Genomic DNA, 19,122 nt, shown 5'->3' on the forward strand with positions numbered 1-19,122 from the left:
TTATTGTAGCTAAGAGATAACTGGCTTGAGTATTATACAGTGAATTGAATAGTCTTAATTTTTTAACTTAATATTATTAAGGCAGAAGAACTTTAAGCAAATTTCAAACAGAATCCTTCATGTTTCTAATTAATCTTGAAACTCAAAGTGTAAACAGGATCCTAGTTATATTGAGGACATCAAAATTTATACTTTAAAACAATAGGATAATTAAAAAGCAGACATTTCATTAGGAACCTAGAATTCAGAATGGTTATTGTAGTAGTGCTTTAAAATGAAACAAAATTTATATAAAATAGTTTATAATGAAAATGTTGAGAGAATTATTTTTTAAACCATTTTTATAAACTTGGGAATAATATTCATCTGTTACTTAGATATTTAAAAGACTTTAAATGTTTTAAATCTGTGAAACCTTATATATTGAAAATCATAAGCATCTACAGAATCTGAATATAATTTTATCCAATTTGTTATAAAAATAAGTTCAGGGTAAAATGATAAAGATCTTGTCCTTTACCCTTGTTTACCCTTTTTTGTGCTCTGTCCTGTCACGTGGTTAATTTACTGACAAACCAGTCATGATGCCAGACCACATGTAAATTGCTCCCAAAGAATGAAACCCAGTGGTATTTTTTGAGCACTGGTATATGATCATGCATATAACAGAATCACCATAAAGTTTTTTTGAACAAATAAATGAAGAATTATGTATAGTCAGTCTATAGTATTTGTTCAATTTGCTATATTCTGTTTTTTATTTTCTATAGTAAATTAAAATAACATTTTTATTTATTAAAAACATAGATTGTGTATTAAGAAAACAATGAATTTCAAGAAATAAAGTACTTATTCCAAATCATATACTCAAACTAAGTAGTAACAAGGGTTGGAGACATTCACACTATATATTTGGGTTACATATTTAAATATGTCAGGTAGTTCAGAACATTAATGGATGGATGTACTAACTCTAATGGAACAAAATGAAAATTCAAGAGTGTTTTTTTTTAAGGGGAATAAATGTTATGCATTTAATAAAAAGCATTTTTCAACAAAGACTCTATTATCTGATGTCTAGGTACCGTTTCTGATCACATTGAGAGAGTCTATAGAAGAGCTGGCAGCAAAAAATGTTGGTTCGTATTAGCGTCCTTGTCATTATGTTTTATTTTTATGTTTTCATATTCAGTATCCTAAAGGTAATGGACCAGTCTTAAAGGTGGTTATTCATCCTAATTTTTACTTTTAAACTCCAAGGTTACAGCACTGTGACTCAGCCTACTTTCTAAGAATCTGCCTACATTGCATTTTATCATGGCTCTCCCAAGTTATTAAAAACATGTCTGGGAGTAAAGACACCCATAGGAATAGAACCTGGAGAGGATGCACTGGAATGATGTTCCAATGGCTCTTTCCTACCCTGCACCTCCTCTGTCCCAGCAAGATGCTTTAGGTTCTAATTTGTATTTGGGAAACTTGTTCTGTTATAGAAGGTCATGAAGAGACCAGTGTTTCATTTAATCACAAGCAAAAAATAATATACTTAGGAAATAGTTCTCTCATGACTTAAGTTGAATGAATCCCAGTGATTGTAGTTGCTTCATAACAAGTAACTGATACGTTCTGCAGAGGTAGTCTCTTCCCAGAGACTGAAGAAAAATTAGGTAAGTTGAGATAAGGTTGTTTTATTTCACAATGGGGTAGGTATGTCTAAATGCATGCCATCTTCATTTTTGAAGCAATTATAACAGTTTTACTAGCAAAATCTAACATTTTGAAATTAAGAGTATATAAATATATATATATTTTTAATAACCCATTATTATCTAATTTTGAAAAAAAAGTTTCAAGCAGTGTCATAAGAAACTCCCTTAACCTTGATGAGCCTGTTTTCTAATCTCTAAAATAAGGGGATTAGACAAAACAGTCTCTTAGCAGTATTTCAACTCTATGATTTATAATAAATATACCATTCCAACCCAGAAGAAATTATGTAATAGTCCTGTGGTTAAGTCTCAGATTTTCACTGTAAATTCTCAGCACAGTAAGGCATGCAAACCAATAGGTGTTGCTTTTTAGTCAGTAAATTTCAAATGTGGTCTATAATCTTATCTTTGGTTAAGCAAACCTGTATTTGCTTTATGTTTAATACTTATATTTTAGATAAATCATTAGCAAACATTTAGAGTCCTGACTGTTATGTTTAAAAGAACAAACTCCTGGAAGTTTTATTTACTGTATTTTCCCTTTTATGGCTTTCCACTGACATACCCAGGTTGGCGGTACGCTACGGGGCTGCATTTACCCAGAAATTTCCTTCCTCTATAGCCCCACACATTACTACTTTTCTGGTACATGGGAAACAGGTAACATGCACAGAATGTGGAAACTCAAGCTGCTTGAAATGTGTGGGCTTATTTGCGTTCTGAGGGTTAAATATGTCTTTTGGTCTTACAATGTGTGGGTGAAAGCTTCTCTAAAAGTGTTTGCTTCACTAACTTTATCAGATATGACTTAATTTTCTACTAGTTCATCTATGTTGAGATTAAGCAATGTAAGTGTTTTTTATTGGTCAGCTCCCATAGATGTCCTGAAATACAAGAAAACAGTTTTAAACCTACATTTTTATTTTATTTTCTCCATCTAAAAGTCCCACATGAATTTTTACTTTTGAGGGGGCAAAAGTGTCTTATGTATTGCAGGTGCTGTGCTTAAAAATCTGTTCTCCTTACAGTCTAAGACTTTTTCAGAAATGTAAAAATAGCAGTGTGAATTCCTTCCTCCAGCATTCTGGCAAGAAAAAAAATACTGGTATTTCATTGTATCACTTCCTAAAATTGAGTACTAAGTGAGTCCCCTGATCCAGGGATTTGGTTATGTAGGCACCGAAAGAAACTTGATTTAAAGCGGGTTATAGGAATAGAGGGCATGTACCAGTGACAGTCTTAATAATGAATTTTTTAATGCAAAATCAGAATAATCAATTCTTCCTCCTATGCCACTCCCTGCCAAAGGGATAGTTAGGCTCCCTTTTCTTTCTTTTTAAATTGTTAATGGCACAAATAATGCTGGTGGCAGAGGTGAGGATGAGGTTATCCCTCCCTAATTCTGGTTGGTCCTACAATCTGGGAGATTTCAGCTGTTAGGTCCAGTGTCTTGGGGTCATTGTTTCCTCCATATTATTACATGAGGACCTAATTGTGTATATTTTTAAGTCTCCCTGTTCAAGGGCCCCACTCATTCATCATTTAGATTTGTCAACCTCTGGCCTGCTCTCTTCTTCACCCCCAGGTCGGTGGTGCGCCATACAGCAAGTCTTTTAAGTAAACTAGTGGACAGCCTGGCCCCATCCATTACTAATGTTTTAGTGCAGGGCAAACAGGTAAGTATCTGATTTTCAGACTCTTCGTCACAGTCACAAAGGTTTCTGGGCAGGACCCTGGCTTTTAAATCTGGCAAGCCTCAGTGTCATAGGTCTCTCACAGTCACAGCTCAGGCATTTCTACAAAAGGCTCCTTCCCCAAGCAAAATCTAGTCTTAAAGATGCACAGATACTAAGTATTTGTGCTGCACCTCAGAGCTTTAATTTTCAACTTCTGTGTTAACTTGAGATCAGTGAAGATACTGACAAAGAAAATGGTATGATACCTACTAAAGCACTCCAGACAGGCTTAGGATAGGTAGAACAAAGACAGGGAGCAATGAAGGGCGCATTTTCCCTTCTCCTCCTCTTAAGATTCTTCTCCCCCTTAGAAATGCATTGACTCCCCAGATCCTTAACCCTCTGGACCACCTCTCCTTCCAGCTCCTCCCCTCCCACCAAGGCCAGCTCTTGTCATCTTCTCACAGAGCCATCTCCAGTTAGCAGTCCCTTTCTCTGGGTTCTCACAGTAGGCCTGTGACACTCCTCACAACCTGCCCTGGATCCCAGTTCATTTAAATGTGTGTCTCTCACCCCAGGGTAGGCCGTGAACCCCCAGAGGTCATGGTCCATGTCTTGTCCAGCACCTGTCCCAGTGTGCCCAACATGGCCTTTGAGAGGCACTTGGTGAATGTGGGTTGAATTGAGCCTGTGCACGTGGCTATGTGGAGTGGAATATGGCTGCTCATTTTTTGTTTTATTTTCTATAAGCTCTAATTACCTGGCTGAATAATCATTTGATTGGAATGAAAACCTGCTTGCTTTCTATCTCTCCTTTGGGAGTATGTGTGCTTTGTCATGTCTTCCTGATAGTTAACCTAGGGATATAATAATACAAAAAACTTTAACCTTCTCTGATGGAATCAACCCATTGTTCATATCTCAGGGCTCTTAACTCATTAAAACAGAAATGATTTCATCTTGACATCTAGCTTTTGAAAGTTGAAAGAATATTTTATTCTGTAATATTTAATAACAATGAAAAAATTATTGTACTAATAAAAAAAACTCCTAAGAAAAATTTAAATCACTTTTCACATATGTTATTTTCTCCAAATTATTAAGAGGTAGAATTTTCATTCTCATTCGTCAGCTAAAAAGACCAAGACACAGGTAGTAACTTATGGGGTTCCTTTCCTCACTGCAATCCTCAGATCCAGCCACAGAGTCCTGTATTGCTGCCTTGGACTGAGCCACCCCTTAAAGAAAGTAAACAGGCTTTGGGAAGCTATTTTTCCTTGGATTTTAGGCCCCTGTAGTATATCTGAAAATATAGTTAATTCTACAATGTATGAGAAGGTTTTGATGATCTCTGAGGTCACTGGCACCTGACAGTTGGAGAGGAGGGGTAGGTTAGGGTTGGTCATGTCCATTCTATACACTATCTAGAGGGAGATTACAGCCTGTGATTCTGAGATTCTGTTCACAGAGCAGAATCCTGGAGGCCTTGGAGCCTGTCCTGAGGCTGTGGCTGGACCATTGCCCACCAGACCAGCACATCTCCCAGGGAAATAGTCACTTACAGAGCTGGGTACCTGGGAGGCTGACAGCTCTGCTTCAGGTGTATGAAGTCCATTCATTCACTGCATCTTACACTTTTACAAAAAAGAAATGAGAATGGAACATTCCAAGTTTGTAATTGCTTATTTATGAAATTCCACCCTGAGAACTGAAGTAATATTGTTTCTACAGAGCACTTTCAGATCATCTCAAGCTCCCTGGAATGAAATAGTGCTTTAGTCATCATTGCTTCCGGAGGCAATGATGTGCCTTCTGTTTGCTTTCTTCTTTACAAGATGACATTTTAATAAAAGTAATCGCACTTGGACTAACTGGTTGATACCAGTTGTGTTACAATAAACTAGCAGTTCTCAGTTTTCACTCCATCACAAAGTTGGGGCAGAAGACACCTGTTCTGCCTTCTCCCCCCATCTCAGAAAACACAGGGACCTTTGATGTCCTCTTCTTTTTCCTGCATCTTATAATCGTGCGCTGTACAAGGAAGAGAGTGGGAGAGGGGTAATGAGGAGGAAGGAGGGGCTTCAGACTTTTCTGGGAGGCAGAATGCTAAGGCGAGAGGAGAAGGGGGGAGCAGAGTATTTATTTCTCTTGCCCAGGCTCAACAGCACTCTTGGCTTTGAATTTTCATTGCCATTTCCCTCTGTGCTTTCTCATTTCGCAGGCTTGTGGGCAGTCTTGTTTATTCCCCTCCACAGGCCAGAGATACATCAACAAGTATTTCAGCACTCACTGAAAATGAGTGCCTAGAACTACGCCAGGAAAAGTGGGGCTACACTACAACTCTATGTCCTTACACCTGCCTTTGAAAAGATTACAGTGTTGTTAAAGAGTAAACACTTCCACATGAGAAACTGTAAAAGAGGTGAAGGGTATACTCTCAAACATAGGCTGTGCACTAAAGTAAAACTAGTCAATGTATTCTGGTTTCTCTGGGGGGTTTCTAGTACTAAAGTCATTCAGAATAATTTTATCTCATTAGTTATTTATATTCCTTCCCTGATTTTATCCATTCACCTCCACTCTCCTAACCAGGACCCTCACCTGCCCTTGTATTTCAGACCAGACTGAACCATCATGAACTCCAGTGGGAGTCATGCTTTGAAAGCCATTTTAATAAGTAGCAGGAACAGTTATTCTACCTAATTCCCTAGCTTGCATAGAGTAATTTCATCCTGCCAGTCATCCTGAGCCTTGAATTTTTTTCTTTTATCTGTTAGTAGCTAGGACATTTTTACAATAAAATTCTGCCACCTATAGGTAACTCTGGGTGCCTTTGGACATGAAGAAGAGGTTATCTCTAATCCTTTGTCTCCAAGAGTGATTAAGAACATCATCTATTACAAGTGTAATACCCATGATGAGAGGGAGGCGGTCATTCAGCAAGAACTGGTCATCCATATTGGCTGGATCATCTCCAATAACCCGGAGTTATTCCGTGGCATGCTGAAAATACGAATTGGGTGAGTAAAGTACTTTGCATTTGCATAAAGAGAATTGTTCAAGTGGTCCTTGGCCTCTCTGAGTGAAGTGCTGCCCCAGATCTGGTGGGTATTTAGGAAAGTGCATCTTGCCCTAAGTCATAGAGACAACATCTGGTGGTATGAAGAAATAAATACTAGTGGCCTGAAAAAAACCCTCCTGTTAAACATATTTAACTCCCAACATGAGATGTAGGGGAATAACTCTGTTCTCTGGTAAAATCAAACTCCAGGGGTTTAAGCAGGTGTATCACGTTAAACAATAAAACAAACAAACAAAAACCCCATTATGCACAATACTTGTAAAAAATCCTCTAAATAAGTGGATAAGACTTAAGAGAAGAGTGGGGTTTTTTTAGTAAAATTAGGTGTCAGGAGGACACACTCAAATAAAAACTTGGTCCTTTTAAGAATATTCTTCTGTATCCATTTTCTACCAAAATCTAAATTTTAGTCATTAAAATTGTAAGTGTTCTGTTTGGAGAAGTTGAAAGTAAGGCTCTGGTGATCTTGAATCTTCTTAGTCAAGCACTGTGTGAGACAGTGCAGTAAGCACGTGACCAGGCTCTGGCATCCAGCGGAACTGAGTGCAAGTGCAGACCGCCACTCATCATCTCAGTGGCCTGAGGTCAGTGGCTGAACCTCCCTCCTGTTTTCATACCAGCCTCATTGTTTTGTGTGAGGTGAAACAAAATAATATGTTTAAAAGGCCTGCCACAACCGAGTAAAGTACAAATGAGTCTTTTCATTTTTTTAAACATATTTTTGATTGTATTGAATGCAGGTATCATGTGAATATGTTCTAATTGTAAAAAAGCCAACAAAAAACAATACTTGAGCATATAGAGTAACCTAATATGTGGCCAATTTGGGGGATGATCAAGTGTTTGAAAAGACTATGTAGCCTGTCAGGCGCAAATACCTGTGAATGTGTGTGAGTGTGAATAAGTGTTTAGCTTGCTAGTTGTATAATTAGATCATCAATATCTTTACTATTTCTGTCCTACTTGACTTTCGATTGCTGATAAATTGTAAAATGTTCTCCTGATTATGAATTTGTCAATCTCTCCTTGCATTTTTATCCGTGTTGCTTTATATATTTTAAAGCTTTGTTTTTGTCCATGTTGCCATGTTTTAACAATGAATCTTTCCTTGTGTCATTTATTTTGTAATTGAATTATTTTTAAAAAATTATTTTTAATTTCAAGCATCTACAAAAGTATAGAAAATAGTATAATAAAGCCCATACTATTACTCAGCTTCAACAATATCATCATATGGCCAATCTTATTTCACTCATACCCCCCCACTACCTACCTCACCCACACTCCCGTCTAGATTTAAAGCAAATCCATCATATCATTTAATCTGTAAATACTTCAGTGTGTATCTCTAAGACATAAGGACTTTTTAAAAGCATAACCATGGTCCCATTACAATGCATGAAATATAACAAATGAATTATTTGTGTCTAATATTACTGCCATGCCTGCTTTCTGTTTTTCTTTTTATTAGCTTGGTATACTGTCTTCCATTCCTTTACCTTCAATGTTCTTTTTTCATTTTGTATAGATATGTCTTTTATATTTAACATTCATGCCATATTTACTTTTAATCCAGTCTGATTATCTTTTAATAGAAATATATGTGATATTTGTGCCATTTCATTTATATTTTGACTTATTTCTACCATTATATTTTGTTTTTTAGTTACCATGCTTTCTTGTTGTTTCTTTTTTTTTTTTTTTCCTTTCTTCTATTGCTGGATTGATTTCATTTTCCCTTTCATTTCTTTGTTTTAATTTTGCATGTGAGTATGAAGCACTTTATGTAAAATGATTACCCATTTTTTCCTTCAAAAAATTACATTAAAAACTAGTTGCTTATTGGAAGTATCTGAATGCCTCTCGTTTCAACAATTCTCATTCTAGGAATTTAGACATACTTTAACAGCAGTCTTCATTTCATGCTTGTTTGAAATAGTGGGCCATACAATAAAATGCTGTGCAGCCATTACAAGTAACAAGATAGAGTCAATATACTGATATTTATAAATGTCCAAGATAAATTAAGTAAAAAAAAAAGTTGCAAATATATTGTTCTATTTTTTATAAAAGAACAATAATACTGTATATATATATATATGTATAATATATATGTGGGAAAATATACATAAAATCGGTGTCAATTATTTTCTCTGGGAGATTTCTACTTTGTAAGTTATGTTTTTCAGTTTTACTTAAATTTTTTTAGTTGAGGTTATTAGTTTTTAAACTGTTTACCTGATTTTAGTTAGAGTATATTTCAGGTGCGCTTCCCATTCTTTATCTCCTCTTTCTTTTGATTGAGAAATGAACTCACTCTGCATAGAACTTGACCTTCGTTTTCATCCCTTAAAATAATTCCTTTCAAATATTAGGATGTATTCCAAATCAATTATAAGAACTGTGAATCATATCCTGATTTTTCGGTCTCTGTTAGCTCTAAAATTTTCAGCTCTAATTCTTGACTATATATGAGGATGCAGAAATGGGTCTTTCATGTGAGTTGTCTCTAAATGAAAAGAGGTGTGATTCTTTGTATCCATACAGGTATTAAAAGTACTCTGTTGTCACAGATTCAGGCATTTCTCTGAGGCTGACTAAGAAGTATAGGTTATAACTCTTCCAAATCATATTATTTGTAGCAAATGTTCTATTCAGGGGACTCTTTAAGTGATAGTCATCCTTACGGTGACTTAAGCAAAGGCTTAAAGTAAAAGTTAACTGTTCCCCAGGATTTTACAATGCTGTGTTTTTCAGCCTCTAAGTAGATTTTCCTTTACTGCTTATTCAGCATTTTAGGCTAATTTATGTTCTCTCAAAAATCCAATGTAATTTTCTTCCTTGAATCCATCTGACCTGAAGCTTCTTTCTCTGCATGGGAATGAAGTATGTTTAGTTTATTCTAAAAATAGTTTTCTTCCTGTTTTTGTATCTGCTATTCTATATGTTCAGTGCCTTCTGTGAGAAATAAAATACTCTTTTTTTCTCAAACTGTCACCCGAAATAAAAATGTCAGGACAGAGCATCTGACTTAGTATCTAATGATAGAAAAAATCTAATGATAGAAAAAAGCCTCCTAATGGAGAAATTTGCCGGGAAACTTTATTCACTGTCCTGAAACTCATCCTGGAATTAATCGAGGCATTATATTCCCATTGTGGGTATTAACATTGTCCCTGCCCAACTTATTATATGTATTTCCCCCATATGCTGGACTCACAGGGTCAGCTCTAAACACTGGGACATTGTCAGTTGGGAAGGAGTCTGATTTTTTTTTAATTTATTTATATTTTTAAAATTTACTTTTGGCTGTGTTGGGTCTTTGTTGCTGTGCGCGGGTTTTCTCTACTTGTGGCGAGTGGGGGCTACTCTTCATTGCAGTGCACGGGCTCTAGGTGCACGGGCTTCCGTAGCTTGGCTTGCGGGCTCTAGAGTGCAGGCTCAGTATTTGTGGCACATGGGCCTAGTTGCTCTGCGGCGTGTGGGATCTTCCCAGACCAGGGATCAAACCCGTGTCCCCTGCATTGGCAGGCAGATTCTTAACCACTGTGCCACTAGGGAAGTCCCGGAGTCTTTTTTTTTTTTTTTTTTAAATAAGAAGTAATTTATTTAAGAAATTTACGTCTGCTCAGGATAGAAACCAGATCTTCTCTTCCTATCTGTATTGTGTTCTAGCCCACAAGAGATGTTCAATAAAATTTGACAGATTGTTTAATATATAGGTTATAAGTAGATTCAGGTAGTTTGCCTTGAGCTAGTGATGGGGAATTTAGGAAAAATAAAAGCATGGCTCTCTACTCAGAGAAATAAAAGACTCTTTTAATTTTGATAAATGCGCTTGGTTTGTACAAGTCATGTCCTTCAGGAAATGACAAAGTTAAACAGGGCCTTGTTTATATGAAAATTTAATCATACATATAGAGAATAGAAGGATGTAGCACTTTCTCCACTTATTAATGGAATGGTGCAGTTAATCATATCAGGGCATGGTACAAATTACCTTATAATGGTACTTCTCTAATCAGCATTCCCTGTAAGGATCTAAGGGGATACATATGTGAGTAACATGTTGTTTTTGCACTCAAAAGTTTACTCTGGTGAACGGTTTCATCCTCCTTTCCTCCTCCATCTCCATAACCATATGTTATTTATTGCACACCTATTATATGCTAGACAGTATGCTAAAAATACTTCATATATATTATCTGATTTAATCCATACAACTTTGAGGTAGTCACTAGGACCCCCATTTTAAAGTAAACAACTTGAGATTCAGAGAGCTTAGGTAACTTAAATTAGTAAGTGAAAGAACTGGGATTTATACCCAGGACTGCCTGACTCCAAAGTTCTTGTTCTTCAATCTTAAATACTTTGTGCATGTTTTCACTTATGTATAGTGTTGCTCTCTTTTAAGGGAGACAGGCCTTACTGTTTGTTTCTAAAACCTTATGACCTTTATGGTACCTTCTACATGATTTCAGCCTATGACCCATTTTACATTCAAGTATTCATGTAGCAGCTATGATGTGCATTGTCTCCTGATGGTTTTTGTCTTTAGTTTGTCAGTCCTCCAATCTAGGATCAGTACTATTTAGTATTGTACAGTACAAGACACACCAAGGAGGCTGAACAGTTACAAATTAACAAACATAAAAAATAAGATTTTGCCCCCTTTATTCATCATGAGACCAAGAAAATAGGGATGATTTGGAACTAATTCTAGGTTAGCCCCTTGTACAGTGCAAGAGATATATTAAGATACTATGAAAATTCAGTGAAGTTAAGTAACTTGCACTTGGTCACAATACTAAGAACCATGCTTTGAACCTAGGGTGAATGACTCCAGAGTTCATGCTTCCCCATCCCTCTTCCAGCTCTCATATATATAAAATAGGGAGGCTGTCCCTGCTTTGGCTTCTTCATTGGTTTGTGGCGGTTCTGGGTAAGGAATGTGAAGGTCTTTTGCAAAGGATAAAACTTAAACAGCATTGCTGTGACATTTGGTAATTTGAGGTCCTCTATCTTGTGGCATTTGGAGAGCAAGTACCTCTGGGGCTTTCTTTCTGCAGACTACAAATCCCAAGGAGGAGGATCCCATGCCCCACCCACCCCCTCCAACAAACACACACATACTCACCCTTGTCTTCCAGTCCTAGGTTTGCAAAGACCCTCTGCTCCCACAAGAGATGTTCACCCTCGAGGTATCCCTTTCCACCATAGTTGATTCTCCTTCAAGGCCCAGTGGAATGATCCCAAGCATTTCATAAAATGAAACTCAAAATCCCTTTTGGATTCTCTGCTGCCATCTGACATGGTCTTACCCCACCATCATCTGGTGGGACCTCATGAAGCACATGGCAGACTCTGAAAAATTGTACTATGGGGACTTCCGTGGTGGCGCAGTGGTTAAGAATCCACCTGCCAATGCAGGGTACATGGGTTTGAGCCCTGGTCGGGGAGGATCCCACATGCCGCGGAGCAACTGAGCCCATGTGCCACAACTACTGAGCCTGCGCTCTAGAGCCCGTGTGCCACAACTACTGAGCCTGCGCTCTAGAGCCTGCGAGCCACAACTACTGAAGCCCGCGCACCTAGAGCCCAGGCTCCACAAGAGAAGCCACCGCAATGAGAAGCCTGCGCACCACAACAAAGAGTAGCGCCCACTCACTGCTACTAGAGAAAGCCCACGTGCGGCAACAAAGACCCAACACAGCCAAATAAATAAATTAATTAAATAAAAATTAAAAAAAATATTCTCCTGTGCCTGCCCATGGTGCTCCTCCACCATATTAACAGAAAGGTTTTGGAACCCTGTCTCTACTCAAGGGATATCTAACAACCTCAGAGAACTGCAGTTATCCTGTCTGTGAGGCTTGTGATAGTGCCCTTCTGAAAAGAAAAAAGATAATTTTGTATCTTTTTAATATATTTTTATTGGAACTTATTTTAAATAAATTTTACTCAGACCTCAGCTCCTTAAATGAACAGCTTCCTTGCATTTACTGCTAGCAGCAAACACATACTCTATTTATGTTTCTTTACAAAATTTACCTGGAATTAGTCCCTGGAAGGTTTTGCTTAAAACCTTGCTTAAGAGCAAATTATTCATTTATAGAGTCCTTGAGTGTCAAATTTCTTATAAATTGTTGAGTTTCTTGCTCTTCTAAGTCACCCGTTTGTGTTTGTAGCATGATTTTAAAAGAAAGAAGGGAAGGGATTTATAGAAAACATTTTTTTAATTTCCTTACAGGTTAATTAAAGTATTTCAGACTCATTCATATCTGACTTTTTACTGTTGTTTCTATCTTTCAAATGTTGATTATGATTAAAGAGATTGATAGTTTAGCCAGCTTTTAACACCATATTCCTCCTGAAATGCTAACATTCATTAGGCTGAATGGACATAAAAAATAAGAACATTTGTCTGAGTCATGGTACATCTTACACATAATTCTCCTGCACTATGTATGCTTGTATCTCTCTGTTTTAACCTCTCTCTCTGAGGTTTTTGGATTTTTAAATTTTATTTATTTACATCACCCACTGCCTCAATTGCTTTAAACCAATACCACCATGTTTCTTTTCTCTTTTTCCCAAGGTTAATCCTGCCAATGCAATTTCTTCAACATTACTGCTATCAGGCACTCCAGTGAACAAAATTAACCTGCTCACAGGAATGGTATTCTAGTGTGATAATGATTTGATTTGCTGTCTCATTATTGATTTGTGCTCCAGCTTTCATGTTGAAATAGATTAAGTTCCTGACAGGCCCATTACTGTAAAGACCTCCAATCAACTGCTTTCTGTTCTAGGTCTATTATTCAGGAGACAACCCCTGAGCATATATGTTATCAAGTCTTTTTCATCCCTGCTTTTCATACTGCCAGGACATCCTCTGTAAGCCATTATGATCCATGCATGTCTTGTCTTCTAATGCCCACAGCTGCATCTGTGGATCACGCATCCACTGCTTAAGAGAAGTCCTTTGGTGTCATAGGTACCAGACCATAACATTGCTTGTGCAGTAAAGGAAAAAGGATATAATTGCAGCTCTGAGTTCATTAGCCTGGTTTGATACTCATTCATAGTACTTTGCTTTTGCCATTTGATACGAGGTAAAGAAGTGAGATGATGGAGTTCTACCTCTATTCTGTTATGATTAGATCAGAGGTAGAGTGGGTGAGTGATTTCTCTCCAGTTACCAAACAGGAAGCTCACTTTGCCTCATCAAATTGTCTCCCTCTTTGTATTAATAGGAATCAAGCAGAACAGTCCCTTCTTGCAACTTTTCATCTCCTGTCATATAGCTTAGTAAAATGTTTGCACAGTTATTTGTTCACGTGTTTAACAGTAAACTTGGCAAATACTTCTTAGTATCTTGAAATAACCTCAAAATGATTATTTTAAAAATTGTTTCTTGCTGTGGATCAGTGCTATTCTTTATAACATTTTTTCAGAAAATGTCAGCTGTTCTGATTTACCAGTGATGTCAGGTTTCCATGTACCTTATTTTATATTTCACTCCTTAATTGGGGCAGGTTGGAAAGGAAAATGCCAATACATACACAACATGCTAACCAACCTCACATTAAGAGAGTTTTTAGAAGGATAAACTTATTCCCAGGACTGTATAGGAATACTAGGCCACCTCTTCACATTTTTCCAGCATTGTGGAGGAATTCATTGTCAAGTCAGACCATGCTACATTTGAAGGTTGATCTGGTCAGTAGTGTGCATCTGCCTCTCTCTCATTTGCTTATTGTCAAATAGAGCATGTCGCTGGTTCTTTAGGCAGACTGAATTTATAAGGATCTGGTCCAAGAATAACCTTCATTCTTTTGACCTTCCACAGTTGCTTGCTTGCTTGCTTTCCCCATTTTGCATTAAGTGCTTTTACATTGGAATTGTCAAAGCAGGTTTGGTGACTTTGTCAGCAGGAATGAGGGTAAGAAGCCAGATTTTCCCATGCAAAGGAATTAATGCTCTTTTGTATTAGTAGTTCTAAAAATGGATTAAAATGTCTTTGATCTTCTAAACTGTGTGACTCACTTGGTTATTTACTTTCTCTAAGTGTCTGTTCATATATAAGGCTATTTGGCTGTTTCTGTTGTAGTCTTTTGAAGAATTCCAAGCTAAACAGATTAACTTGGCCAATATTTTTGAATGAATAATGTATTTTTAACAATCTGGCAAATAAGTTAGATTCATTTGTGCTCAAATGAACCTTCTGGGACTTCCTTGGTGGCTCTGTGGTTAAGAATCTGCCTGCCAGTGCAGGGGCCACAAGTTTGATCCCTGGTCCGGGAAGATCCCACATGCCGCGAAGCAACTAAGCCCATGTGCCACAACTGCTGAGCCTGCGCTCTAGCCCGCCAGCCACAACTACTGAGCCCACGTGCCACAACTACTGAAGCCTGTGCGCCTAGAGCCCATGCTCCGCAACAAAGAGTAGCCCTCGCTCGCCTCAACTAGAGAAAGCCCACATGCAGCAACGAAGACCCAACACAGCCATAAATAAATTTATTTTTTAAAAAAAGTCATCTTCTTTCTTTGGTGGCTGCTGAGTACAATGTTTTCTATAATTTGCTCACAGAACTGCTGAGATTTTGTAAATAGAAGCCAGAGGGGAAATTTTTAGATCTCCAACTATCTTTGTTTATGGTACTGAAGGTTTTAAAAGGTAAATGTGATAGATAATGTTTACTTTTAATAACTCAAGTTTTGGGAGGACCTTAAAAAGTAAGTGTTTTAAAAAATTTAGTTACTTATTTTAGAAGAGGACACCTCCTGAAGTGAAATCAGTGAGGCACTTCTTCCAACCTGAGTTTGAGAAGTCAAATAAAAGGAGTTTGCTAACATAATTTGAACATAACAATTGAACATAAAAATTGAACTCTATAATTTCAAAAGCATTTTAACAGCTTTAACATAACATTGTCTTACTTATTCCTCAAAATAATTTCATAAAATGAGCTGAACAAGTAATAGTAATACAGTATTCCCATTTGAAAAATAACTTGGAAATGGGGTTCAGTTGGTAAGTGACAGAATTGGTATCCAGGTCTGTCTTCATTGTTTTTTTCTTTTCACTAAGAAAATATTTAAATGTGTAATAACAGAATAGTTTGGTAAATTCCTATATACCCATTATTTAAATGGGTATAAGCAATTGTTAGTAATTTATATTTACTATATTTGCTTTACTTTGTTTTGGCTGTAAATTATAAAGGAAATTTACAGCCAAATGACATTTTGACGTTTACCCCTCAATATTTTAGTAAGTATATATCTAAAGTAAGAAAAAGGACATTTTCTTAATAAACACAGTACCATTATCACACCCAACAAAGTTAGCAATAATTCCTTAATATTACCTGGTACACTGTTTTTATTCATATTTCTCTAGTTGTCCCCAAAATGACTTTGTTTTAAAAATACCAGGGTCCCAAAGAAGGCCCACACATGGCATTAGTTGCTATATCTCTTAAGTCACTTTTAATCTAGAACAGTACCCCTTTACCCCATTTTTCTTTTCATGACATTAAGTTGTTTGGGGACACCAAAAGGCTGGTCTTTAGATTTTCAATTTGATGTTCCTTCTATTATACTAAGCTGCCTCAAATGTAAATTTTAAATGTTAAATAAAGAAATAAAATAATAAATAGAAAAAAATTTTGTCCAACCTATAAAATTAAAAATAGAATTTTTATATTTTAAAGAGAGTCCATGGAGCAGTTTATTGTAACTGAAATGTTGCTGTAACAACTAATTAGGTTTGACATAAATACACTACCATGTGTAAAATAGATATCTAGTGGGAACCTGCTGTATAGCACAGGGAGCTCAGCTCAGTGCTCTGTGACAACCTAGATGGGTGGGATGGGGTGGGGGAGGGAGGCCCAAGAGGGAGGAGATATAGGTATACATATAGCTGATTCACGTATCATTGTACAGGAGAAATGAACACAACATTGTAAAGCAATTATACTCCAATAAAATAAATTTTTAAAAGAACTAATTTCATAAGCAACTTTAACATCAAAACATCCAGAGTAACTAGTAACTATATCCTTGTGACTTTTATGCTTGTATAACATTTTGATTAAATGTAGTTCATAATAATGAAGATGAACAAGTAAATAAATTCTAGTCTTTGGCAATAATACAGGTTTAGTCCAGTTTTGCTTTTCAGCTGATTAGAGAAGTGCAAATTATGCATCTTAACTCCGTTACATATTCTGTTGTTGCACATATCAGAAAATTCACGAACATGTAGTTTGTTGTTTGTAGATACCTTGTCATCTTTAGTGTTCTTACCAAAGAGCAAGTATTAAATATTTGTCATGTACTATCAGTAGTAATAGTAATGTTATATATTTTTTAAATTATTATGTTCTATCCTTGTGTATCTCTCATGCCTTTATAATCTGTCTCAGTGTCATGCAACATAGTCTGCATTTGACTGGCAGACTAGTTAAATTCCTAACTTCCAGAAATGGCAACAACAAAGAATAGTGAAGAGGATAGGAAAAAGAGCTGAGAGTTGCCTTATCAGAGGGATTGGAGCAGTCACAGGAGACACACTGCCTTGTGGCTTATGGCCTGGCCCAGTGGGCAGGGTGATATGCTTGGTTGATATTACTTCCTGCTCAACTGGAAACGATTACCATTTTTCTTACCATTTTTTCCATTGAGAGAGAGTAAAGTCATTCCATGAGGATGCATCACTGTTGTTTTGCAAACCAACCTTGGCAGAAAGAAGGACTTGAATCTTTTGATTATTTCCACCTAACATTTTCATCTCTGTACCTGCAATAACCTGTAGGCAGTCTTTCAAAGAAGTGTATAAGAGAAAGATATTGAAATATTTGGGCACAGTAACTTCACCACTTTAAATCTTTGTTGCTGTAACTAGATGTTTCTACCTGTGGGCTGGCTACACAGTACCCCCTTTGGGAGACAAAGCCTGGGTGAATGAAGACATGTTCTTTGGAGTTCTCTGTCTCTGTTTGTTATTCAGTGTTCACCAAAGGATTTAAGGATAAAGCACAGGAATCTGCTGTGTAAAACTAATTCCCTAGCTTTTCCTAATGGTCTGTAGAGTTCTGGTTCCCTAAGGCATAGTATTATTTCCTGAGTTTTCTTTGGTTTGCATAACTAGTTTATCCGAGTTCTTTCCTCAGAATACAATAAATGAAATGAGATGAAACTGTAAAAATACTTACTAAAAGCTTCTCAAGTTAAATAATAAAATTATTTACACATAAAATAATGAAATATTTTAGGCATTTCTAGGCACATAACTACCAGGCACACAAATAGTACTCAATAAATGCTTTCCTAAATAATCACATTAAAGCTCTTTCTGTAATACAAATGTGTTTTATGAACAGCATTTAAATATCTATTAAAGAATAGATTCTTCTGAAATCTACTGATTAAAGTATGTTCTCTGATATACTAGTATAATTAAGTTATAACTAACTGTGTGCCTGTATTTCAAAGGCAGGTATTTCTCCTCTGTCCCTTCCAATTAATGACTACAAAATAAATGAAGTAGGTAAAAAATACTTGTCCTTCCTGGGAAAGGAATGTGTATGTAATAGCATATCTCAGCCCATTTCTTAAAATGATTTTTATCCTATTTGTTTTTTTCATATATCTAGTATTAAGAAAATAGTAGTGTGGCAGCCACTACTTATCAGTCTCATTTGGTAAGAACCTAAGTATCTGTCTATTTTCTTTTTTTATAAATTTATTTATTTATTTTTGGCTGTGTTGGGTCGTCGTTTCTGTGCGAGGGCTTCCTCTAGTTGCGGTGAGCGGGGGCCACTCTTCATCGCGGTGCGTGGGCCCCTCACTGTCTCGGCCTCTCTTGTTGCGGAGCACAGGCTCCAGACGCGCAGGCTCAGTAGCCGTGGCCCACGGGCCCAGTTGCTCCGCGGCATGTGGGATCTTCCCAGACCAGGGCTCGAACCCGTGTTCCCTGCATTGGCAGGCAGGTTCTCAACCACTGCGCCACCAGGGAAGCCCCAGTATCTGTCTATTTTCATGTTTTACTACCTATCCACATATGCACAAGCAGGGCTCATTTTTAAGAGGCTGATCATGTCACATAATCTTGATGGAAGTAATTATATCAGCAGTTCGGGAAATTCAAATGGCCTTTTCTTCATTCCTCTTTGGATGGGTCAGTGCTGTTAAGGGCATTGCCAAAAGAAGCACAAGGTGATTTTATTTCAAGAGTTATTGATTCATGCTTTCCCTGTTTTGTTTCAGGTGGATCATCCATGCTATGAAGTATGAACTACAGATCCGTGGTGGAAACAAGCCAGCCAGAGACTTATATCAGTTGTCACCTACTGAAGTGAAACAGCTTCTGTTGGATATTCTGCAGCCTCAAAGGAATGGAAGGTAATGAGGGTCCTTTATCAAAGACCAGTAGATGGGCAGCATACCTAGAGATACTAATTAAAATTGTCTTCAGGGCTTCCCTGGTGGCGCAGTGGTTGAGCGTCCGCCTGCCGATGCAGGGGACACGGGTTCATGCCCCGGTCGGGGAAGATCCCACATGCCGTGGAGCGGCTGGGCCCGTGAGCCATGGCCGCTGAGCCTGCGCGTCCGGAGCCTGTGCTCCGCAACGGGAGAGGCCCCA

At 37.3% G+C, this 19,122-nt stretch overlaps 1 protein-coding gene across 4 annotated transcripts in view; it reads left to right on the forward strand.

Moving 5' to 3' along the window:
* PHKB (phosphorylase kinase regulatory subunit beta) overlaps positions 1-19,122 on the forward strand; it is a 193,773-nt gene that overhangs the window by 160,659 nt on the left and 13,992 nt on the right. For 3 of the 4 annotated variants that reach the window (XM_027092140.1, XM_027092138.1, XM_027092139.1), the window contains 4 exons: positions 1,082-1,139; positions 3,295-3,385; positions 6,203-6,405; positions 18,747-18,881. In XM_027092140.1, the coding sequence (XP_026947941.1) occupies positions 1,082-1,139; positions 3,295-3,385; positions 6,203-6,405; positions 18,747-18,881 (487 nt within the window). Of the gene's footprint in view, positions 1-1,081; positions 1,140-2,278; positions 2,370-3,294; positions 3,386-6,202; positions 6,406-18,746; positions 18,882-19,122 lie in introns of all 4 variants that reach the window. The other variant, XM_027092141.1, reaches the window with a different exon arrangement.

Source organism: Aethalodelphis obliquidens, unplaced genomic scaffold (genome assembly GCF_003676395.1).
Source record: "Aethalodelphis obliquidens isolate GAN/ISIS:26980383/991018 unplaced genomic scaffold, ASM367639v1 scaffold75, whole genome shotgun sequence".
Lineage (NCBI taxonomy): Eukaryota > Metazoa > Chordata > Mammalia > Artiodactyla > Delphinidae > Aethalodelphis > Aethalodelphis obliquidens.